Genomic DNA, 26,291 nt, shown 5'->3' on the forward strand with positions numbered 1-26,291 from the left:
ATGTGCTGGATACATCATGTGCCCCACAAAAAGCCATGTTCTTTAATGCAATCTTGTGGGGCTAGATTTATTAGTTTTTTGATTAGGGTGGAAACTTTTGATTAAGTGTTTCCACGGAGATGTGACTCACCCAACTGTGGGTGAATATTTTGATTAGATTATTTCCATGGAGGTATGGCCCTGCCCATTCAGGGTGGGTCTTGATTAGTTCACTGGAGCATTTAAGAGAGAAGTTAAGAGCCGGCACAGACCCAGATGCTTGCTGACGCTAAGAGATGCTTGGAGACAAGTACAGAAGGATGTTTGGAGATGCTACATTAAGAGCTGAAGCCCAGATTTTGCCCTGAAGAAGCTAAGAGAGGACTCCCAGAGGCTTAGAGAAAAAGCCACTGGAATCAGGAGCTGAAAGCAACACACCCTGAGAGCAAAGGAAAAGCAGATGCCAGCCACGTGCCTTCCCAGCTGATAGAGATGTTCTGGACGCCATCAGCCTTTCTTCAGTGAAGACACACGATTATTGATGCCTTAGTTTGGACACTTTTGTGGCCTTTTAGGACTGTAATTTTGTAACCAAATAAACCCCCTTTATAAAAGCCAATCCGTTTCTGATATCTTGCATAATGGCATCATTAGCAAACCAGAACACTTTCCCCAGTAAAGTATGAGGAAACTTACCCTGAGTGGATTATGACACTAAGTGGATCACTGAGGGTGGTTCATCTGAGGGAGCAGGATGGGGATCCTCTGTGTGGACTCAAGCTCCATGTTTGCTTTAGGTCATTGATCTTCATACCCAGTGACTGAAAGTGACTGGAGACATTGGTATTCAAGCCATAAAAAGTGGGAAATGTGAAAGAAACTGGGAAACAGTTGAGTTTAGTGCCCTTGAACCAAGAAAACATTTATTCCAGAAGACTTACAGAAAGGAAATCTGACTGAGGTGTCAGAAAGAATTTGGTGAACATGAGTGACTGGAAGGCAGAGGGAGGAAACCAATGGGACTAGAAGAGAAGGAACAAGGAAAAAAAAAACTTACTGAAAAGAAAGGACAGAAAGACATCAGTAAAGACGAATAGGTATGGGAGTGGTTAAAAGAAAGATCAAGAAGAGTAGAGGTGATGGGAAAACTATCTCCTTTTTAATCTTACTATTTGTTCTGGTTCTATGGCCATAAAAGTGTCCCAACTAAGGCATCAACAAGAGGATACCTTCACTGAAGAATGGCCAATGGTGTCCAGAAAACATCTATCAGCTGGGGAGGCATGTGGCTGGCATCTGCTCCAGGGTTCTGGTTTCAAAATGGCTTTCACCCAGGAAGTTTCCCTCAAGCATCTGGGGATGTTCTCTTAGTTTCTCCCAGGCAAACTCTGGGCTAGCAAAAGTCTGCTTTCAACAGCCATCTCCAAAATGTCTCTCTCAGCTGCAGCACTGAGCTCCTTCTGTCTGAGTTCTTACAGGGCTCCAGCAAACTAATCAAGACCCATGCTGAATGGGCAGGGCCATACCTCCATGGAAATAATGTACTCAAAGTTATCACCCACAGTTGGGTGTGTCACATCTCCATGGAAACAACCAAATCCAAATATCCCACAAGATTGGATTAAAAGATCATGGCTTTGTGGGGGACATAATATATCCAAACCAGTACAGTGTCCAATAGCATAAATAATTTCATGACTGAAAGACAGAAGAGAGGGGAGAAGGCATCAGAGGTGACTTTCTCTGAGATCAATAATTATAGCTAACAATTACTGAGTGTTCATTATGGGTCAGGCAACTTAAGTCATGTGGTAATATGAATTATCACATGATTCTGCACAAGAGCATTCTGGGAAGCCTCTATGAGTCCCTATCATATAAATTGCTGGTGATGCAAATAGGATTCAAATCCATCTGATTCAAGGGTCTATGCTGTTCTGCTGATGAAAAGAGCTTTCTCCACACACCCCTCCTTTGACTTTGGTAAATGAGAGCTCTGAAAAATGTAATGTTTAATATGTAAATTATAATATTCCTTTTAATTAGCTTGTGTACTCTAGTGAGGTCATAAAATATATGAATCTGAGATAGAGGGCAGTGCTGGTGGGCTTGTTGGGTCTCTGACAAATACTTAGCTTCTGAGCAAGCCTCAAACATCTATTCAACCACCAGGAGGATCTTTGTGCTCTGAAAGTCACAGTGAGCTAACAAATAAAATTAACAGATTAATGTCAATATAACCTAATTAAACTCTCCATTTAGTTAAGAAATTGCCTTTAAAACTATTTTTTACAAAACTGTAAAAGTCATTCAAATTTAACATTTTCAATAATTTTTTTCAAAGGAAGATAAACAGGCATATTTCATCTTAGCCAAATAGTCATTCAATTTATGCGTGCTATCACTGTGCCTACCTCAGCTTTACTTACCTTCATCCATTTAAGACTTGGCAGAGTTAGGGACATGAATTCTGCCACCAAAAATATTTTACAACCCAGAGTATTCACTGAGAATCCCTGAATAGGGAAATAAAGTCATTTCGAATCCTCTGAACAATTGTGATATGTGAGTTCACCAGCAGAGTTTCCCTTTCTGTGCATTGCTGATGTATAGTTTGTTTTTCAGTATATGACTGCAAGAGTGTAGATATCTGTTTATGTATTTCCTTCTGTCTTTGTCCATATGTTGTCTGGGTGTCAGGGAAGGCACAAGTGGAGAAAGGAGTGAGACTTGGCTATGATTAGCCAGTTGTTCTAAAAGCAGGATAATAATGCAAAACACTCTGTACTCTGAACCCTTGGTAAACATATTATTGTCTCAGAATGGGAAGAAAAGTGAATAACTCCCAAAGACCTTTCTTAGTGATCCTGTGGCTTAGTGAGTTGGAATGTTTCTGAACAAAGGAAAAGGGTCATTCAAAAGGCATTCCCCAAAAGACAGAAGAAAGAATAAGTGCAAGTTGACCCTTCTGGGTTCCCAGAGGGGTTGGAAAAATAAAGGAGCATCCAACAGAGAGTAGATCAGAATCCCCTGTCCACAAGTATGCAGGAGGCAGAGGGCTCTATTATAACCTGCAGTAACATAAGACCATTGGTTTTAATGTATTAGACATAATACTAGGAAAGACCTTGTCCTTATAGTTTTCATTATTTCAGAGATAAAGCAGAAAGCAATCAGTAAAGAAGTAAATTTACCCCACTCAGTAAAGAAAAGAATAGCATAGCTCTCAGAAGGTCACAAACTCAGCCATCAATGTCTGCCCTATAACCGTGGGGAGGATCCCAGGCACCTTCAATCTGTAGATGAACATGCAGGAGGGGCGTTCATTCAATTCTCTTGTAATCAACACAAAATGATATTTTTCATAATTAATATCAGAAGCTTTAGTGTTTCCTCCTCCTTACAAACTTTGTTCGGCAATATAAAAGTATTTTAGGTATGATGCTTGTACACAAAGAGCTTATTATCATGAAACTATCTCTTGCATTAGAATTAAGCTTTATGAAGACAATATCAGATTGTTTTCTTACCAATAAGCACTTATTAAATGATGCTTGAATTAATGAATGAATGAGTGAATGATTAATTATATTTACACCCATGTGGCTCCAAAGGCAATTCTGTAACCAACGCTTAAAATTTATACGGAGACAAATTTCAGCTCACTATAAGGAAGCAATAGGAATTAGCGGTTCTCCAAAACAAAACAGACTGCTGTAAAATGTAATGTATTCCTTATTACTGGAAATATTCAAAGAAAATTGGAATGCCTGTTTTTCAGTTATATTGCAGAAAATATTATCAAATGATATGGTTTTATGCAAATCTAAAAATTTAAGTTAGGGTAAGGTGGAAATGCCATAAAAGAACTGAACAATCAAAGAGCTTATAAGAATCACTTCCACCTTCAGGAAACTTCAACTTCAAATTAGTACTTGAATCACATTGAATAAGGGAAATGCTAAGAGAACACATTCCAGGCTAGATATACTTATCAAGGGCAAAGATAAAAAAAAATAATAATAAACTAAATGGGCTTGGGAAATTAAAAGTTTTTAAATATGACTGAATGAAACCAATCTTATGGGGAAATATTGGGAGATAAGATGTAACATTAGTTTAAGATATTAGTGAAGAGGGCTGCACCCAGTTCAGAACGTCACCATCTTTACCATAAACATTAAGGAATACGTTGAAACTATTTTTTCAGAAGGAGCTGTTACTCTAAATTTGAACTGTTAAACAACATCAAAGATTTACTTTTATAAGCACATTTCTACATTTGGAAACTGTGTTTCCATAATAATTGATTCATTGTACAGATATATTCCCTTCTCTCTGATCAATTCTACTACCAACGAATAGCACAGATTTCAGGAAAGGAGAAGTCTAAAGTTTTCCTACATGACCTTTTTGCAGCACAACATTTTTTTAGGGAGTGTGCAGGAAAGAGACTAATAGCTTCTCTGCATTCATTAACCTCACAAAGGATAAAAATTTTAATCAAATGATACAGAGCAAACTAATACAAACATAGCTATATTCTGCTTTGCTTTACACTTTGTTCTTTACCTTGTCTGGCTGCAGAACTCTTGAATGACTTTCACTGAAACTATATTCTTAAATTCACATGAGATTTTATTTACCCCAGCACCTACACAGGATTGGTTTAAATATTTCCCATCTACTTCCCTGTTCTCCAGGATATTGATTTGCCATAAGGATAAAATAGACAGAAGGTCCTTAGACATTAGAACTAATTTCCAATTTATCCCCCAGTGTCTTTCTTTTATCATCACAAACTTGTTTAGTATCTAATTTGGTTTACTCATTGAAAAGCATGGTTTGTGGTACATAAAACAGAATGTTTCTTCAGGCAGCAAAGTGCTAAACTTTTAGGGATCTTGTGGCTTCATTTTTCCATAAGGAGGGGTAAGTTTTGAGAATTAAGCAAGCACATAAAAAGTAGACATCAACACTATAGTAAAACTAAAATTGTTCTTCTGTCTTTGGTAATTGAGTCTTATTTCCATGTCATTCAGAAAGAGAAAGGCACTCTTCAAAAATAAAAACTGAGAGTAAGGAGGAAGGGAAACTTATTTTTTGAATAAAAAACTTTCCATAATATTATTCAGTGATAGATGAAGTGATAGATGTGAAAACTTCCAGTCCAAGTTTTCACCTTTTATTTTCATTAAAAATCTATCCAGGATGAACAATCCTGGAAAAACAACTAGTGGATTTAATTAATCACACACACCATTGTTTCTGTCAAGGGAAGAGTTTCTTAGTGCAGAATTACTGGGTAATATTATAGTCTCATAAGGGTCTGGACTGAGTGAAAGCTACCCAAAAACCATATGGGAGAATGGGAGTAGAGTCAGGAATGGACCCATGAATAATGAAGTTTTGACCAAAAGGGCACATTCAAGATTCGCTTTAATCTATCATCATGATCAAAATTTGAAAAAGATATTAGAACAGGTTTGCAGCATCCCAGAACTAGAAACTATTGTGGAAAAGATGCTAAGCATATAGATGCAAACAACAAATGAGTATAACTTCTTTGCCGACAGATTCATCTTAGTGGACATCTCTGGTTTTGTTGTTTTTTCTACCCAGCAGAGATGCCACATATTATTGTAAGCTGTGAGTTGAGATTCTGTCATTTACAACCAATAGAGCCATAATTAATTTAGCCAAAAGAGGGGGTGCAGCTTTTAGTTTTGGACTGTTTTATAAGTTGAATGCATGATGCATAGACACATTTTCTATTCAAAACTAGTCATACCTAGAGTTATATAAAGGCAGATAATTATTGGTCTAGTTCAATACAAGAAATGAGAACCATATTAATCCTAGGTATGTTTTATGGATTTCTGACTATAAAATTTGGAAAGATAATACAAACATCTGTAAGCCTGCCACTCATTATTTTTTTTTTGAGAGAAAATTATTTTATTTTAGGATTCTTACATACTTTTGAATAGTATGCACAAGTAGTATTTATTAAGTAGTTTATTATGTGATTTCTGTGAAAATGCACTGTAAAAAATCTTCTTTAAAATCTATATAAAAATCCAAAAACCAGTAAGATTTTCATTGTTATATAATCCAAAACTAAAAATTTTAAGGCAAACTAAACTTATTTTACAGAAGAAGCTATGAAAAGAACTAATTTTACTGGTTGACCCTGACTGACTGCTTATAATATTTTTCTTGGAAGAAGATGGTAAATGCTCAGAGAGCAAATCCCACAAAATATTAAAAAACAGAGTCTTAGAATTCCACTTAATGAAGCTTATGTTTGATTAGCTAGATGTTCTAATTACAATTTCAAATCTTATAGGTAAAGAAATTTCATTTTCTCTAGGATAAGCATGCATATTCATACAAGAGGGAAGGACACAACATTAGATTTTAAACAGGTGAGGTTTTTACTTGTTGAGCTTAGGGCTGACAGTTTCATTTTGTTTTTGTTTTTTCCTTTTCTTTCACAGTTTGGCATTCATCTGATTCATTAGTTTTTCCAATTTGATTGCTAGAGACATGTTACCTTTAATCTTCAATTTTCCTGACATGAATGCCATTGTTGGTTTTAGTTTTCCTGAAAACATTTTTACAAAATCTTCAGTAGACATACTCATTACCACATCTGCCCGATCAGAGGGCTCTCCATATCCAACATTCCTGCCCTTGCTTTTAAGATCAAGAAACCATGTTCCACCATCTTCACCTGAGAGTTCAAACTGATAGATTGCTTGAGTGGTTTTGACAACATCATCACTGAGAGATTCCTTAACAATTCTAAACGTTTCTTCCACAGCTCCAGAACTTGATTTTCGTTGTGGCTGCTGCTTCTCCTCTTTAAATGCTGGAACATTACTGTGTGATTCCATTTTCTTGGCAACTGTCTCTGGAAGTTCATCTAAGAAGAAATCTGGTATCAAAGGTTGGCCTGGTTTAACTGCATAGATGTCAAAATTTTTTATTCCTTCTTCTTTTAAGATATTTTCATCAATAATAAAGTTGCCACTAAAACTTTTTGGCTTTTTGAAAATGGAATATGCAGCATCTGCAATGATATCAACTTTTCTACATTGGCTTTCAATTCCAGATCCTCCCAGCACATCCATAGCAGCCGTGTGTATGGCTGTTTTAGGCCGTAAGGCATTGACTGCAATTTCACCTTTAAATTCTTCTGCCATTCCAAGCACACACATAGACATACCATACTTAGCAATGGTATAAGCACAGTGTTGTTTGAACCACAATGGATTCAGGTTCAGAGGTGGGCTAAGATTGAGGATATGAGCAATTTTACTCTTTTTCAAGTAAGGGATACATGCTTTGATGTAAGGTAGGTGCCTCTGGTGTTGACATTCATCATCAAATCCACTCTTTTTGTAGGTGTTTCCAATGTGTTGGTCAAGCTAATAGCACTGGCATTATTCACCAAAATATCAATACCTCCAAATTTCTCAACTGCTTTCTCCACTGCATCATTGATTTGCTGTTCATCTCTCACATCAACAACACATGGCAAGGCCTTTCCTCCAGCTGCTTCAATTTCTTCAGCAGCAGTATAGATTGTGCCTGGAAGTTTGGGGTGTGCCTGGGTGGTCTTCGCAGCAACAATGATATTTGCTCCATCTTTTGCTGCTTTTAATGCAATGGCCTTGCCAATGCCACGGCTTGCACCTGTGATAAAAACCGTACATCCTGCTAGCTTCCCGGTGTTGGGTAGCATGGCTCTCGAAGACCTCAGGCAGTGGAAACGACTGCAGCGACGAGCGGAGTGAGAAGCAGAACTTCTCTCCACACTTAGCCCCCACCACTCATTATTTTAACTTGTCTCTTTTTGTAATGTTTTCACACATTGTTACCTCATACTGTAGAAGCAATGTTGTGTCTCTTTTTCCAGATCGTCCTCCTCCTACTGATCTGTGATGGGGGTCAATCCTCAAACAACTTCTATATCTACATTCATTGTCTAAGGAATCTCATCCAGGAATACAGCTTCAAAGACCATCTATGCACTAATGACACCAAATTTGTATCTCCATCTTGGTTCTCTCCGTTGAATGCCAGCTATAGCCCATATAACATCTACATTGAATGTCTCATTGGCATCTAAAATTTAACATATCCAAAACATAATTCAGGATTCCCTCCCCAGAGGCTCTTCCTTCACTCATCCTCATATCAGTAAAATGGCAATACAATTCATCAATTTATTGGAGCAAAAAACTTGGGAGTCTTCTTTAACCGTCTCTTTCCCCTAGCTACCCGCCCCTTAACATTCCCAAACAAATCAGATACATAGGATTTATTTTCTGTCAGAAAAAGTCTGACCCCATTTTTCAATTCAAATAAGAATATTACATGACAGTTCCCAGTGACAACCAACTCACTTCCGAATTATAATTCTAAAATAGGTAAAACAAGGATCCTTGTCCTGAGGCTGTTGCCTCATTGAAATAAATCCCTGTATTGCAATATTTCTTGCATAGCTCTTCAGGACTCTCCCCAAGAAGCCAGAACTAACAAATAGTCCTTTGTTTGGCACACTGGGATTTTAAGAGCCCAGGGCAATGCACCATAGTAAGATTCAGAATGACTGAGTTGCACTTTTTTTTTTTCCTGAGGGAAGGGTGATTATGGAAAAGGAAAAGGAAAAGCAGAAGCAGCATGGCATCTAGACTTCAAGCATGTTCTAGCGCAGACAAGTTTTGGGAAAGAATATATATAAAAGTTGAGGATTGAAAAATGGATTGCTTAAAATTGCCATGCCTGCATAACTCTTTGAAAGTCTTCATGTACCTCCATAAGTACAGGAAACCCAGTTTGAAGACTGATGGTGTAAATGGGTCACTATCATAATCACTTCTGTCACCAGCAATGTGATATCTAAAAGGACTATGTTACTTCAACAAATTATGGAAAAGCCATACTTCCCACCCCCGCCATGATTTGTGATGCTGTCATTATCATATGCTAAACGTCCACATTGGATCAAATTTTTGATGTGCTATTCCATTTATTGATCTGTCTGCTTAAAATTAATTCTTAAGCATTTTCTTTTCTTTTTCTTTCTTTTCATTCTTTTGCAATGGAAAATTTGTACTTTTCTTCCAGCAAACTTTTAACTGGTTTTTGTTTTTATGTACAAATGCTTTTTAAAAATTATTGCTTATATTATAACATACTTATTTGTAGTGGGTTTTCTTCTGACTTTGGGGTTTTCTGATACATAACTATATTTTACCTCTTTGTTTCCAATTCTTAGGCTTCCAATTATTTTCTCTGTGCTGACTGCATCAGTTAGTAGCTCCAACATAATATTAAATAGTGGTGGAGGTAGTACACATTTTTGTCTTTCTTCTCACTTTAATAGGAAATCTTATAGTGTCTCCCCATAAATAGGTTCTGGTTTGGGGTTGTGACATAGTATTAGTTATTAACTCCTATTTTGAGTGTTCTTAACATGAATGTGTGTTGTATTTTGTCAAATACCTTTTCTGTATTAATGGAGATGATCACACAAGTTTTCTTCTTAGATCTTGTGCCATTTATTGAGCTAATCTCCCTTAATTGCATATACTTTGCTTCTATAGTAATAAATGCTATTGCCTATCACACACTGCCCTCTAGAGTTAGTTAACTTCATCCATGTGTGTATTTTGTCTCCTGCCTAATTAGCATTCTGTGGAGATATTCTGCTTTGTACATGTTTAAAAAACATCCCCACAGGGTCAAGTTGAATGCATTTTAGGCAGTGAATAGTCAGCATTTATTGCTGGCCTTCTACAACCACTGTCTCTCATTTATTGCTCGGGAGAATCATTAATCATGTTGAACCAGCTACATTCCTGCCAGTACTCATCTATAATGATGATATCATCATACCTGAGACACAAAGGAAGAAAATTCCAAGGGAAACTCTTAAGTGTTATTCTTCCAAGCAACTTGGACAGCTCCTTCCAGTCTTTCCAGAATAGAGTTCCCTTCATTGGGAACATTCCTGTTAAGTATGCTTGTCAACAGAGAGAACAATCATGAACGGGCAACTAGAAGTTTTGCTAGAGTTCCTTTGGTTCCAGATTCAGTGGGATTTGGGGATGTTCTGACTGGGAAAAATAACAATCATAAGGTTCCCAGGGAGGTGTATAAATAGCCAGAACATCCAGTGACCACCCCATGTGGCTGTCATTTTCTTCTCAAACAGAGGGGAGAGAACAATGGAATTCAAGATGCAGTCCTCCTTAGACCTCACATCTCCAGAAGGAAGCTAACTCCAATCTGAGTTGCATTTCCACTGTTGTTATTTGCAGTGCTTCAGGGAAAAAGCTAGGAGGGAGAGAGTCTCTGTTTTATATAATTTCATGCATGAAAAAGAATGGATGGTTAGCATCCATGATTAACCACAATGAAAATCATCACTCTCTACTTATCAAAGACTCTTAACCACTTACCTCATTCTCACAATAAGAAATGAAAGGATTCATCCAGGAAATGTAGCTGAGGAAATATGCTATAGTGGTAGACCTCTGCAGTTAGCAGAGTAAGCACTTAGTGCAAAAAATAGAAAAGATCTTTCTTCTTTAGCCTCTCCTCCACTTGAATTCCTAATCCTTGTTAAAAAAAAATAGGAGAACATAAAACAGGGGTTCGGATAACTAATATGCAAAATAATACACAGGTACCTAAATCTAAATATGAGAAGCACTTAGAATTTTGCAAAGGCACTAAGTGTCTTTTCAGTGTCAGCCAGATACCGGATTGCTCTCTGGCACCTGAGACCAAATTAAGAGAAGGGATATTATATTTGCCTGCATTTTTAGAGAGATAATTTGGGAAAGCTCTAACTGCTTTGACTAATTCAAAGCTATTCATATTGAGTGCTATAATAAAGCTAATGTAGACTTTAACCAATTGATGGAAAGAACCAGGCCTTCTCTCAACCTTTTATACCTCTCAGAACTTAGTACAGGATCATACAGGGAAAGAAACTTCATAGATTTCCATGAAAGATGAGATGACAAGAATGAGGAGAGGAGTTTCAGGTTTTAAATTATCAATGCAGATTGTTTTAGCACTATGTTTGTTTTCTTTCTTATTGTTTGCCTTTTGCCTCTCTGTATGTTCCATCTTTTAATTTAACATAATGAATTACTTTGTATTAAGAAGGAAATGAATTTTTTAAATAAAACCATTCAGACCTCATGGAAGTAGTGCTTCTATTGACAGGAATGACTATGGGAACTTAGAACAGTGTGAATGTGTGGGATAAGGAGTAGACTCAGTAATGTGTTTAATGTGACAGAAAGATTTTGATTGGTTGGGAGACAGAACGATGCTCCTGAGTCTGCAGCTGACCAGTGAGTGCATGGGCGAGGGTAGGGGGAAAGGGATTCGAAGAGGAGAGGAGGTAGGGAGCAAGGAAGGGAAAGGGGGGGCAACTTTGGCAGTGAAATCTAGGTGATCTCAGGGACAATCGGGGTTATAGTCTAAAAAATGTGAAATCAATAAGGAAAATTCTGGAAAATGAAAACAAACCACTTTTCTTATGTATGAAAATCTTTTCATACCTCCTGCATCGGGTCAAATGGACAGCTGCAGGTGGAACTAAGTCTTCCCTCCCTGAAAGTCACAGAAGACAAGAGCTTCACACTGAACTCTAATTACAAAGACAACACTTGGGATTTCTTCCAATGGCTAGGCAGGATCCTGGGGAAGGCCTCATCCCCCTGACACAGATGCAATCAAACAAGAGAGAGAAGATCAGCAGAAGATTCACAGCCAGTCAATAAAGGAGACCAGCACTTTTCCTTGCACGTAAGGATTCCCAACTCCACGAATTACTCACATTCTTGTGTGCTGCAAGTACACGGTGCCCCTCCGGCACCTGTTCCCTGTTCCTGTCCGGGCATGCCTGCCAACTTGTATAGGGGCTCTAGGAGCATCTACTTTAACTTTGCTGTGAGCAAAGAGAAATGTGAATGGTTTTGAATAACATAATGTCAAATGTCTCATTTGAGGAGCACATGCAGAGGGATAATGCTTCAGAGGGATAATGCTTTGAAATGCTGTCTGATGCATTTTCTTTCTCAGCATGAAAACTCTGTTAAAATGAGTCCAAAAATTTGAGGCTTGACATCAGAAAAGAGAGAATACTGAAGAACAAAGATAGAAGAGTAAAATTCTTGCTTTTAAGCTCCTTTGTCAACTTTTAAAAATCTATAGAAAATGCAAAACCTTGAAAGCTGTGACCAGCAAATTCAGTAGTGAGAAAAAATATTTTTTTGACATTCCAAAAACATTGGCTTTGAAGAACAAGTATGAAAACCTGAGAGAAAAAAAAAATTAGAAAATTTATAAAGGACAGAGTAAAAAGAGAACATAATATGATGGAAAATCTGGTACCTACTTAAAAGGCAGGAAAAGTTCAACCAGCTAGCTGGAGAAAAAGCCAAGGGTGTGACCAAAGGTTATAAACAGTAGAGCTTTGAAAGGTTCTCAGCATCCAAGTCTTTTGCTGAGCAAGGTGTGGTGAGAGGGGGGTGACTTTCGGTGGCACGTAGAGTTGAACTTGAACTGAAGCAATGAGTGTAGGCCCAAACTGTTTGGATCATTGTGTCTTATGTTAATACACATTAGAGAGCATCCACTACAGAGAAAGCATCACTGAACAACTGAACAACCCTGTGGACAAGGTGGTCCATGCAGAGGATATCAGCCAGCCTATGTCCATGTACACTTCAGGGCTTAAACAATGGATCATGGACTGGATCAGCCAAAGTGTTAGAATAGAGCCTAATTTGGCTAATTCTGCTGTGGAATATCCAAGTTAGCAGCAGCAGAAGCAACACTGAGTCTTCAATATGGAATCACCCCTCAAGCAGACCAACCAGTTATTTAGTGGTACTAAGTAGATTACTTCCACTCTGGAGGTGGCAGCATTTTTTTTTCTTGGGGTTAATGCATATTTGGGATATGGGTTTGCCTTCCCTTACATCAATGCCACACCTGGCAGCACTAGCTGAGGGCTCATAGTGTCTGATTGATTATCATGATAATCATGGGATTTCAAATCATCTTGGACCAAAGGACCCGCTTTATATCAAGGGGGTGTGACAATGAGCATGTGATCATTAGCTACATTGATCCTAATATACATAGCATTATCCATAGTTAAAGGCTCAGCTAGAACACTAGGTTAGGCATGACACTCTGTTAGGTTGCAGAGCTGCTCTTCAAGCTGGTACTGTGTTCTTGTTAGCTAAATACATGGATCTGGGAACCAAAGAAAAGAAATAGGACTCTCTTCCATCAACTTCCACTTGCATGCTTCCTGTTCCTCCAAGTTTAGGCTCTGATAGACCAGAGGTCCCATTTCCCTTTGGGAAGTGGGGGAAGGAGGTGTTTCAACCAGGGACACAGGTTTTCACCAAACCAGAGTTACAGCTGCCACCTGGGGCTCATCATGCCAGTAGAGCAGAAAACAAAGAAAGGAGTTATTATATTGGCAGAAACAATTCACTCAGAGTATCATGAGGATATAAGATTGTTGCTACCTAATGAGAGCTGGAAAAAAATATATCTAAAACTCAGGGGCATCACTGGGTTGACTTTGGGTCATTCCATGCCAATGATTATCATAAATAGGTAATTGTAGCAGCTATGGCCTGATAAGAGCAGAATTAACAGGGACTTAGACTCCTGTGGGATGAAGGTCTTTATCACCTCACTGGGAAAAAAAGTCTAGTCCAATAGATCTGTTGGCCAAAGGTGAGGAGAATCAAGAATGGGTAGTATAGGAGGCAGATGGAGAGAGATATTAAATGTGAAATATAGCCTTGGATCAACTGCAGCAATTGTGACTTGTCCTACTAACCTTCCTGTTGTCTTTTAATTTTTTTTTTTTTTTAAGAACAAGTGATCTGTGTGAACTTAACATAGAACACAGTGGATCTGAGCAGTGCAAGGGACGAATTGCTTTCAGTGTCCCACTCATGTCCCCTCGGCAGTCACCTCTACACTGAATATTGCTTACTGAAAAACCGAGCAACTCTGAGGACTATTTTCTGGCCATGGGAGCACATACGGCCAGCAAGCAGGGCAAGCCAGAAGTTCCAGGGAGTTAATGCCCCAGAAGCAAACCTCAACCAGTGATAAACAGGGGGGTTTGGATAATTACTCCAGCTTCTTCATGTTTCATTTGGGGTAACTCTCAGCTACATTAGGCTCCAATTGCCCACAGAGGCAACTGGTTTGATGACACATCTAGGCTTCCTTCACTTCCCAAATTCACTTCCCTACTCACCTATCAGTGCTTCCTAGAATCACCTTACAAATAAGCTACTTATACAGAAGCCCTTAAATTAGGGTTGACTTTGGGGATCCGAAACCAAAATGCAGTCACTCAAATCAAGGGACAAGAATGGAGAGGATCCAGAAGAAATTCCAGTGCCTCTGCTTCCATTCCTATCAAGCTATGCATTGAGGTGCAAGGAAGTTTAGTTGCCTCATTCAGTGCTAATCCCAGCTCTAACAGCTCCCCGCACATCTCTCAGGAGGAAGACTCAGCCACCTACCTCTGTGTTATGGAAAGCCTGGCTCCCCAGACAGTAGCCAGAATGTAATAGGACCACCACTGTCCACACTCTTGGCCCGGGGGGACTCCAACTCTGGAGTTACAAAAGTATCCCTGTCATTCCCTCTGAAAACTCAAAATTCTAATGAATAATAGTAAGGTTTCTAAAAAACTTCTTTGTTCACAGTATTTTCAAAGGGAATGAGAGTAATGAGAACAGTTCACAACATGGGGTGTTGGAGGTGATTCCATGCTAATGAGAACTTCTGCAATGATTATTTCAGAGCTCCCTGATGCAACACAAACATGTCATAAAAAAAATCTCCACGGAAAATAAAAACACAAGCACTACATATCCTGTTTCTGCTTACCTCTGAATTTCATCGATGCCCTCTTCAGTCACTAGTGTATATCTTAATCTCATTCTTTGAGAAATTTTAAAAATATTAAAAATTGAAAGCATTAATATCGCATTTGTATTCTAACCACTCATACCGAATTGTTCACATTTTACCATATTTGCTTCATCATTTTTTATAAAAAAAAAAAAAAGTAAAAATTACAGACAGAATTTGCCATTGTTGCAGATGAACCCTGCCACTTCTGCCCACCATTCCAGGTCTCATTCTTATATCTAAGATTAGGTTTTCTCAAAAGCAAATTTGCCAGCTCTATTTCCCCTTGAATTTAGTCCTCGAATAAAGGAAGTCAGGAAACATTCTTCACTTTCATCTGAAAATATAACTATAGGCCAATTTTCTGAAAGATCAAAAAATATTGGAAAAGCTTTCCTCAAGGAGACATAAACACCCACCCACTTGTCACACCATTTCCTGCTCTGAAGCAGAGGTGTCGCCTAGCAAAGATGAGAGCCCACATTGGAGCACAAGGCTGTTCACAGTGCAGAGCAGCTGCCAGCATGACACCTGTCAGCTTGCTGTGGGCAGTCATGGTCTCCACCTGCCTTGGTAAGAATGGTGCAGGTCTTTGTTTATGATGGTGTCTAATGGGACTGTGGAGCAGGAGAGGAGATGAAGGAACTCCATTGGCTCTAAGGACTAGCCACTGGGAAGCAGAAAGCCATGTTTTGTCTGGGGTTTGGATCAAGAAGAAGGAAGGTGGGTGGGGATGGAAACCAGCTTGTGAGTCTATCTGCTTTGCCTCTCAGTGTTGACACCTCACATTAATGCTTTCTCTCTCTCTCCTCTTTCTCACAGGACCAAGCCTGGCCCAGACCGTCACTCAGTCTCAACCTGAAATGTCTGTACAGGAGGCAGAGACAGTGACCCTGAAGTGCACATATGACACGAGTGAGAGTCAGTATTATTTGTTCTGGTACAAGCAACTTCCCAGCGGGAGGATGATTTTCATTATTCTCCAGGATGCTTATAAGCAACAGAATGCAACTGAGAATCGCTTTTCTGTGAACTTCCAGAAAGCAGCCAAATCCTTTAGTCTCAAGATCTCAGACTCACAGCTGGAGGATGCTGCAGTGTATTTCTGTGCTTTCAGGGGTGCACACTGAGCCAAGCAACACGGAGAGGCTCACAGAAACCTCAGACCTCAGCATCTGTGCAAAGGCAGGGGAAGGGGGAGTGGTTGGGGTAACAGGAACCTAGAGAGGAAATCATTGATTTCTCCTGGGAAGGTGGGGGGAGGGAACTCCTCCTATCTGATTATAAGAATCACAGAGAGATGGATGTCTGCAAGTTGTAATCCTTGACATCATAGTTAAAATAATGATAATGTGTCGTGCTTCCAGTTTTATAAAGTGCCTCATGTGTATTATCATATTTAATCCTTATGGTCTGGTATTGTATATGTGACAGGTCAGACTTCCTAAGCATCTTTCTAGTTTGCATGGGAGCACTTACCTCCAGGAATCTTAACCTTTTCCATTTTTAAATTGGAGTTTATTCTTTTAACTGCCCATCCATGTCCAAAACAGAATTCATTAAATGTACCAAAAACTTGTTTATCCTCCTTTTTCCCCTGATTGTTACCCTAATGAAAGCAATTCTCTCCTTGACCCAACCAAAGAATTCAGGCAACCAATTAAAATACTGAAGCAAGTCTTGGTTAGTTTTGCCTGCTTGTTTATTTCTAATTTAAAAAGCTAATTCAGGTCCAGTGCAAAAACTAGATATTCAAACCAAGGAAGCACAAAAGATAATTTCAAACATCTCCCATATTCCCAAATCCCAAATAAAACCACTGTCATAATCTTAAACAGTAGGCCCTTTTGGTACACTATGTGTTTATACTTATAAAGATGCTATTATGTTGCACATGTTGTTTTGTAGTGTGATTTCTTTCACTTAGTAACCTATCGTTAATATTTTTCCAGTGAATGCCTGTTCTTATTGCAACTTAATTCTGCTGTAACATGCTTATTGGCTACAAAGTATTCCCATATAAGTTGTTTAATGTATTTTGCTAATAAATGTAAAGCTGTGTTGGGCATCCTTTTATAAATATTTGTGCACATCTTGGAATAATTCCTTAAATTAATTCCAGAAGGGAAATTGCTAAGCTGATGGTTACTCATATTTTAAGGCTTCAGTGAACACTGACAGGTTTCCTCCATATCAGTGTACCAGTAGGAAAGAAACAGCAGTCTTAAATTGGGTAATCTGAAGAGAAATTAATTAGGAGACTATTACTATGGTATAGTCAGGTAGTAGGAAAATAAAAAAGGAATAGTACAATATCTCCAAGATTGGTAATAGGGGGAACATCATTTTCTTCTCTAGGGATAAAGGGAAATCAAGGTTTACTGAAAACAAGACAGAGAAGGCAGTGTGGAGAAGCTGTGGCCCTGGGTATAGGGATGTAGCCAGCATGCAGTGACCCTACAGAGAGGAACCCCGGGAAATAAATACTACAACCTCACTCTCCTCCCTACTTCAGCCTCCTGCTAGCTTTCATTATCTGGACCAAGGCTGCTGAACACAGGGTCTGAGCTGACACTGTTATCAAGGGTTGTGAAAAACCATCTGGCCTACCTTGCAGAGAGGGAACTTATAAAGAATTCTGGCCAAAGTCCATCTCAGAGTGAGTCCACCCTGTTGTCATTTCCCTAGTCCCTGTGAGCATTATTCAGATAAATAAACTAAGTAGCTGATAAAACCCTTTGGTTGGTTCCACAACCTGAGAATTAAGTACTGCATGGAGGGAAGGATTAAGTGAAAGCCCCTGAAAAACAAGTAGTAAATTGGAAGTGATACAACATCCTTTGTCTAGTTGCATGGATTAGAGACACCCTCAAAGACTTAGAGGATAAATCGAGTGATAGTGCCTATCATATCCCTGTTCAATTCACCCTTGCAAAAGCCAGCTGCATCATGGCAGATGTCAGTGGACCGCTCTGCAAGCTTAACTCAATTACAGCTTATTCACTAGATGTAATATTATTACTGAAACTGATCAACACAGCCTCTGATACTTGGTATATGGCTATTGAACTGGCAAATAGATTATTTCAAACCAATCAATGAAGAGGGTCAAAAGAGGTTAACATATACTTGGGGAAGAAGCGAGTTCACATATACCCTCTTTACCCTGGGCTATGTTGACTTTCATGCTCTCTGTCACAATATTGTCCATAGGGATCTTGATCATCTTGACCTTCTGCTATACATCAGGCTGGTCTTCTACACAGGTGACATCACACTAATCAGACCTGGTGAACAGAAAGTGACAAGTCCTCTGGACACCCTGGTAAGACACAAGAGACCAGAGAGTGAAAGGTAAGCCCACAGAGGTTCAAGATTCAAGCCTTTGCCACATTGGTGGCATTTTGAGAATCCAATGATCTTATGCATGCAGGACATCCCTATAAGGTAAAGGGAAGTTTATAATTTGAACTTGCATTTCCTATCACTAAGAAAAGACATAGCATTTTGTGGGCCTCTTTGGATTTGGTTTCCAAATATTTTATCCTATTCTGTACATTGTCTTTTTTACTTTCATGGTGAAGTCCATTGACTTTTATGCATCAAAGTGTTTAATATCCAGGATGTATGAAGAATTTCTACAACTCAACAGCAAAAAAAGACAAACAACCCAATTAAAAAATGGGCAAAAGACTCAAACAGCAAAGAAGTTATACAAATGGCCAAAAAGCACATGAAAAGATGTTCAACAGCATTAGCCATTCAGGAAATGCAAATCAAAACCAAGAAGAGATCATTTCACACCCACTAGAATGACAACTATTAAACAATGGATGATAAGTGTTGGAAAGGATGTGGAGAAATAGGAACACTCATGCACTGTTGGTGAGAATGTAAATTGGGGTAGTCACTGTGGAAGGCAGTTTGGAAGTTCCTCAGAAAGTTAAGTATAGAATTACCACATGACCCAGCAATCCCACTTCTAGGTAAATACCCAAAAGAATTGAAAGCAGGGACTCAAAAAGATATTTGTATACTGATGTTCATAGCAGCATTATTCACAATTGACAAAGGATGGAAGCAATCTAAGTGTCTATCAACTGGATAAAGAAAAAATAGTATAGTATATAGACATGATGGAATATTATTCAGCCATAAAAAGAATGAAGTTCTGATACGTGCAACAACATGGATAAACCTTGAAGACATGTTGAATGAAATAAGCCAGACAGAAAAGGACAAATATTATATGATCTCACTGATATTAAATAATTAACATAAGCAAACTCATAGAGTCAGAATCTAGAATATAGGTTACCCGGGGATCAGATGGGGATAGGGATTTGGAAGTTAATGATTAAAATGCACAGAGTTCCTATTTGGGACAATGGAAATGTTTCTGTAATGGATGATGGTGATGGTAGCACAACATTGTGAATATAATTAACAGCACTGAAATGTATATCTGAATGCGGTTAAAAGGAGAAATGTTAGGTTGTATACATGGCAATAGAATAAAAATTAAAATAAAGCAAATCCATGGAACTGTACTACAAACAGTGAACCCTAAGTTAAACCGTGGACGATAATTATTAGTACAGTTATAAAAACGTGTTTTCATCACTTGTAACAAATGTACCACACTAATTAATGCAAGCTGTTAATAACAGTGGTATATGAAAATCCTGCATTTTATGCATGTTTGTTCTGTAAAACCACAATTTCTCTAATAAAAAAATATTTTAAAACTACTTACCAAATCTAAACTCTTTTACTCATCACTCGTAGCTGCCTTCCTCCCCTGAATCTATCAGCCTTTATTATGTAAACATTGTTTCTACTCCTTCACAAAACATGCCTCTCTTACAGTCAGTCTATTGTCCCAACTGACCCAGAAGAACTTCATGCCTATTTCCAGCTCTGGCACTTCTTTTCTGGTTGTTTCACTGATTCAAATTGCCCTTCTGTTTTGGTTTCGGAAAGCTGCCAGAATGCAATTTACCAGAAATGGGTTGGCTTTTACAATGGTGATTTATTAACTTAAAATTTACAGTTTTTAGGCATGAAAATGTCCAACTCAAGGCATCAACAGGATGACACCTGGACTCTAAATAATGGCCACAGCATCCCAATATCTCTGTCACATGAGAAGGCCCACGGCCGGCACCTGCTGTCCTTCTCTCTCAGGTTTCACTGCTTTCAGCTTCTGGCTTCAGTAGCTTCTTCTCTTTTCTCTGGGTACTCTCTTACCTTCTCTAGGGCTTTTCTCTAAACTTCTCTGGGTTTTTTCTGTCTTTTATCCTTTTAAAAAGGATTCCAGTAAGAGAATATGAGAATTACATCACAGTTGAAATAACCTAATCAAAAGATCCCACCTACAATAGGTCTACACCCACAGGAATGGATTAAAAGAATGTAATCCTTTCTGGGGTACATACAGCCTCCAAACTACCACACCTTCTATATATATTTCAGGTCATTCAAATCATATCATTTCTGTAACGCACAACTTAAAGCTCTATCTCCTCCAGGGGTTTCTTCTCTAATATTTGCAGAATGCTTGAAGTCATTCTCCTCTAATTTCATACAGTACTGCATCTGAACTAAACAATTTGACACTTACTGACATGCTTTCTTGAGACAACTGCTATTGTTTCCTCCCTCAAATATACGATGGTCTCCATAAGGACAAAATTTGCCTGGTACTCTTCAGTATTCGTCACTGTTTTTGGCACAGGGTCAGGCACATAAGTGCTTGATAAGCCTTATGATGATGCTTAAAACTTATTTTATAATCACTCTATATTCCTGAAGGAAAAGAATCATTATGTTAATTTTACCACCTTATTGAGGTGATAAAATATGATAAAAGGATTTTAGCAACCACTAATAAAAGCGAAGGACAGAGTATATTTTAAATATCAAAATCTCTTGAGTGTAAATAAAAGTCTAAAATGCATTTAAAAAGTTTACTTCCAGCACAGATTTTTTGACTACACCAAGTTTTTTCTGTGTAAAGGAATACGAATTGCCTCAGTAATTATCTCTATGACCTGAAGAGGGCACTGCTTGCTTTCATTAACAATTATTTGCAAAAGCCTTTCTTCTGTTCAGGAGTCTGCTAAGATCCTAGTACATGCAAAAGACCTGGAAAAAACACTCTTTTATCTGAAGAGCCTAGAGCAGACTTCCAAATTTCAGAATCGAATCCTCATTGAGTCTGGGAGGGTCAAAGCATGGATGAGCTTCCAGGAACCACATTCATAATCTGTGGGCTTCAGGAGCGATGTGAGCTGAGAGAATTTGTGTAATCTTGAACTCCAAGGACCCAGAAAGTTCTGAGGACTATGCTCTAACTTTTACAGGAGAGGTTCAAAGGAGAAATGAATTTTTTAACTCACTCTTCAGCATTAACGTTTTAAGAAGGATTAGCCACCAAAAGAAGGAAGAGGCAAGTCCTTCCTAACAGAACATCCGAGAAGAAAAGAATTTTATTATTTACTACAATTATTGGAGCAGTGTTTCAGATCCATGGGTCTAGAATAAATTAAATTGAATGCCTTTGTTTCTGTTCTTGTCAAATAGGGTTTTGGAGCATAAGGGAAGATTAGCAGCCTTCTTTCGTGCTTCCTCAGCTCCGCCAGTCCATGCACATCAAGAGCACCCGATGGAGGAGCTCATCCACCTGACTCTGTGCTTCCAGAAGCTGGTTCCCCGACAAAACCCAAATGCACAGGGGCTGCTCCCGCACTGGGGCCGCCCGCAGTTGCTAAACAATCCCCATCATCTCCTTCTGACAAAAGAAAATTGTAATAAATATAATGGGTCAGAGAAAGACTTTTTCAGAAGACTTGTTAAAAGTTTTTGCTCACTGTATTTTCACATAAGGAACACAAGATGTCTGAGGTGATTAGCACTGAGGACCCTCGGTGTCCTTTAGTCGAGATCCCCCCAACTAAGAGTGAATGTCTTATGTCTGGAGCAACTTCTCCCAGTTACTCTATTAACTGTTGATGTGTCTTAGTTTCAGCATTTTGGAATAGTTCTAACATGTGAACAGCTGTGAGGTGCTCACTTATTTGTCTCCTAGTTATCACTTTAGAGTATGACTATCTAGCTAACTTCTCTGAGAAATCCTGTGACATTAGATGCCAGGTAAGAGTGGACATCACAAGGGAACTCATTAGAATTTCTGTTTGTCCAGAAGGGCTTTTGCTTCCCAGAAAAAGTCAGCTTTCTATCCACACCCACCCCCATATTTGCCCACTGACAGTTCGCATTGAAAGAACTTTCATATAACAATCTTATTTGATCTCCAGAGTTCAATGCCATGGTTAACTCTCTGTGGGAGCTGGGATTGACTGGTAAATATAAGATACTAAAATTCTAATTAGCTGGGCCCAGAGGAACAGGAAAAGATCTAAAACAGCAGGACAGATTCTGAGTGGGGATTCCCTGTCAGCATTTCAGGAAGAGTGAACCCAAGCAAGAGACAGAAAATGTTTACTTCTGAGAGCCCCATTAGTAAATTTATAGCTTCAGCTGGGCTGCGATTGGGAGAAAAGACAGTCTTACCACCTAGAGTTTCCTATAAAGACTCGAGAAGAGAAGGGATGAATTGTAGAGTAATAACATATTTACCAATCTTCGGTGACCTTGGTCAGAAAATGCTAGATACAGCAGAAATTCAATCACTGAGCAAACAAGAGAGAGAGCTGTGCTATCTATAGCAATTCACTAAGCTGTATTCTAAGAAGTCCTCTGGAGTTAAGAAAAACAGTTTCTGGTAAAAGGTGCACTGTTTACCACATTTTTCAAATAGAAATAATAAACAGGAAGGGAAAGAGAGGTCACACTCAGTGGTGAGGCCTTCCACTGCTCCCTGCATGGCAAGGCAGCTTTTAAATTGGTCTAATATTCTCCTTCTACAGCAAAAAAATCCACATCGTGATGAACCATAGACATGGCCTTGTCTAAGACTGGATGACAAAAACTCAGTAAGGAGAGAAAATTAATGCAAATGAGACCAGTGTGGCTCCTTGCATTGTGAGTTTTCCTTGCAGCTCAATGTCTCTTCTATGATAGGAGGACAGTAATTCCTGACTTTTCCTCTCTCAGGAGAAGGCACATATGAGGAAAAATGAGACACCACTGAAAAACTCTCAGATATGCAACACCGAATGTTCCCAAATTAATTCTATGTTAATGATTCTTTACTCACAGAGTGATTAATAGATTCGCATGGAAGTCCTTCTAGGAACATTTGCCACAGATAACGTAGAGCTCCGTGACACAGCCCCAAAGCCAAGTGTCCTTTAAAAAGAGGATAAAAATTTTTAAACAAAACATCAGCACAGTTAGATATCAGGATCCTGGTTCTGATTTTTTTTAGATTATCTAACTCTTGTGGTTCTCATCTTTTTCTTTTCTTTTTTTTTTTTAAGTTTTGAGAAGAGAATAAAATACAGTATCGGTCAAAAAATAATATCACCAATACCTGTGTTCTCACAATCCAGAGGCATTTTATGATATTGGCTTCAAGTTTTGGAGGAAGCCAAAAAGAAAGAAGAAAGAAATCTCAGAGAAAATGGAAGGCATAACCTTAGCAATGCCTATCTTTTCCCACCATCTATCCCATTCTCCTTTCCAAGGTTGTCTTTATGAAAACAATTTACCGGTGCCTTTCCCTCTTCATTTTAATCCTCCCCCCCAAAAAATTAGAGTTCTGAAAACATTTTTTTCATTTTTTCTTTGACATTATAGCCAAAGTTTTATTCTCTGAATAAAAAGACAAAAAGTATTGATAAACTAAGTGAGACCTAGTTATGGCCCACCCGACATGCCAGTTCCTGTTCTGAAGCAGTGATGTCACCAAGCACAACTCACGCCCAAGTTTCACAGATGAGAACAGATTTTTCATCCTGCAGAGGAGAACTGCCAGCATGACATGCCCCAGCTTGCTGTGGGCACTCATGGTTTCCACCTATCTTGGTAAGGAAGGGATATGGATTTGCTTTTATGAGTGTCCAATAGAACTGGGAAGTAGGTAGAAGGAAGTATAGCTCAGGGATGTAATCTCTTCATTGGGCCCAAGTATTGGAAGCAGACAGCTGGTGAATTTTGTCTGAAGTTTGGATCAAGAAGAAGGAAGGTGGGTGGGGATGGAAACCAGCTTGTGAGTCTGTCTGCTTTGCCTCTCAGTGTTGACACCTCACATTAACGCTTTCTCTCTCTCTCCTCTTTCCCACAGGACCCAGCCTGGCCCAGACTGTCACTCAGTCTCAACCTGAAATGGCTGTACAGGAGGCAGAAACAGTGACCCTGAAGTGCACATATGACACAAGTGATACTAATTATTATTTGTTCTGGTACAAGCAACTTCCCAGAGGGAGGATGATTTTCATTATTCGCCAGGATACTTATAAGCAACAGAATGCAACCGAGAATCGCTTTTCTGTGAACTTCCAGAAAGCAGCCAAATCCTTTAGTCTCAAGATCTCAGACTCACAGCTGGAGGATGCTGCAGTGTATTTCTGTGCTTTCAGGGGTGCACACTGAGCCAAGCAACAGGGAGAGGCTCACAGAAACCTCAGACCTCAGCATCTGTGCAAAGGCAGGGGGAGTGGGGGGAGGGGGGACTGGGGTAACAGGAACCTAGGGAGAAAATCATTGACTTCTCCGGAGAAAAACAAAAAGATTGTCCTCCCTGACCATCAGAAACACAGAGAGGATGTCTAAATGTTGTAATTCTAAAAAGTAACAACTGTGCACTTTTCATCATGGTTTTTCAAAGTGCCTTCACGTGTTATTAGTTCATTGAACGCTCACATCCCTGTATGTTCCTTATGACAGGTCAGACATTCTAAGAGTCTCCACTCTCCATTAAGAATCCTAAAACTATATTCTTCCAGAATCATACCTTAATCTTTTCCCCTGCTTAATTACTCGAATTACAATCCATCTGGAAGTCCCACAATCATATCAAAGTCAACATATAATTGGATTCCTTATCTTTCCCCCAGATCTTATTTTGTCATTATTTCTCCCTTCTTAGCTTCCTCAGGATTCATGCACCCAATAAAAATCCGTTTTAGCTGGTCTTTCAAGTTGAGAGAAGTTCTCCACCCTCTGCCTCCCAGCCTGGGCTATCTGGTATTTTATACATATCTTATTTCTTTCTAATCACAAAACATTGCAAAAAGCTTATGTCATGTCTAGCTCACTGTTTCCTAAAAGATCTATCAATCATTCTTCCTGATTTTAACCTGATTTCACCCTTTATTTCTTAAAGATTTTAATGTTCCATTTGTCTGATCTAAGATGATGAAGAAAGAGAGCAACTGTCAAATAGGATTTCATATGCTGCCAGGGCTCATTAGCAAATGTTTAAAAAAAAAAGAGTTAAAAAGTTAGTTTCTGGCAATACTATAATTGCTTCTGATAAGGCAGCCTGGGAGGGATGGACCATTTAGCAGAACCAGGTCTAACATGGAGCCGAGCAGCTGCCATGGCCAGAGTCTCAGCTCTTGCATCCCCTGAGAAGTAGGGATGCTGGGACCATGAAAGGATTCCACTTTGCTGAAGCCAAGGGAAAGTTAAAACAAAATGGAAAAATTAATGCCACCATTTCTTTTTATGTTCACATATGCCCCAACACATAACTTTTACCGTTGACTATAGAGCATTTAATTCCATCTGCCTACATTGGATGAGTGAGGGAGAATTGGGTAAAATATTTCCCAATATTTTAGTGGTTCAAAGCTGAATGTACCCTAGAAGAACATGTTCTTAAATCAATCCATTCCCGTGGCTGTGGATCCATTGTAAGTAGGATTGTTTGATGACAAGGCTACTTCAGTTAAGGTGTGACCCACCTCATTCATGATGGAACTTAATCCTATTACTGGAGTCCTTTTAAAAGGAATGAATATATGTGAGTGTGTGTGTATATATATATAGTGTGTGTAATATATATATATGTGTGTGTATATATCTATATCTATATCTATATCTATGTCTATATCTATATCTATCCATATATATAGAGAGAGAGAGAAAAAAAGAAGAGAGAGATCCTCAGAAGCAAGAACCTGACAGCAGTGAAACCCAGAAGAGAAGGGAGCGGCCAGCAGATGACACCATTTGCCTTGCCATGAGGCAGAGGAGCCAAGGATCAGTGGCAGCTGGTCTTTAGGAAGAAAGCACGCCTTGGTGATGCCTTGATTTGGACATTTTCTCAGCCTCAAAACTGTAAGCTAGTAAATTCCCATTGTTCAAGCCAAACCATTTCACGGTATTTGCTTTAAGCAGCCTAGGAAACT

General features: G+C 38.9%; 1 protein-coding gene and 2 gene segments (V, D, J or C); 2 read left to right on the forward strand and 1 right to left on the reverse strand.

Moving 5' to 3' along the window:
- Nucleotides 1-6,159: 6,159 nt before the first annotated feature.
- Nucleotides 6,160-7,773, reverse strand: LOC119532270 (hydroxysteroid dehydrogenase-like protein 2). Its single transcript, XM_037834514.1, is given in 2 exon segments — nucleotides 6,160-7,333; nucleotides 7,336-7,773. Coding segments are annotated over 2 exon segments (1,254 nt in total). The 5' UTR covers nucleotides 7,730-7,773; the 3' UTR covers nucleotides 6,160-6,473.
- A 7,667-nt stretch (nucleotides 7,774-15,440) lies between these two features.
- Nucleotides 15,441-16,100, forward strand: LOC119532958. The segment is given in 2 exon segments: nucleotides 15,441-15,543; nucleotides 15,793-16,100. Coding segments are annotated over 2 exon segments (411 nt in total).
- A 7,786-nt stretch (nucleotides 16,101-23,886) lies between these two features.
- Nucleotides 23,887-26,291, forward strand: part of LOC119532271 — a 456,157-nt gene continuing 453,752 nt past the window's right edge. Inside the window, 2 exon segments of the C gene segment in view lie at nucleotides 23,887-23,961; nucleotides 24,221-24,517. Coding sequence covers nucleotides 23,913-23,961; nucleotides 24,221-24,517 — 346 coding nt within the window.

This window comes from Choloepus didactylus, chromosome 4, assembly GCF_015220235.1.
Source record: "Choloepus didactylus isolate mChoDid1 chromosome 4, mChoDid1.pri, whole genome shotgun sequence".
Taxonomy (NCBI): domain Eukaryota; kingdom Metazoa; phylum Chordata; class Mammalia; order Pilosa; family Megalonychidae; genus Choloepus; species Choloepus didactylus.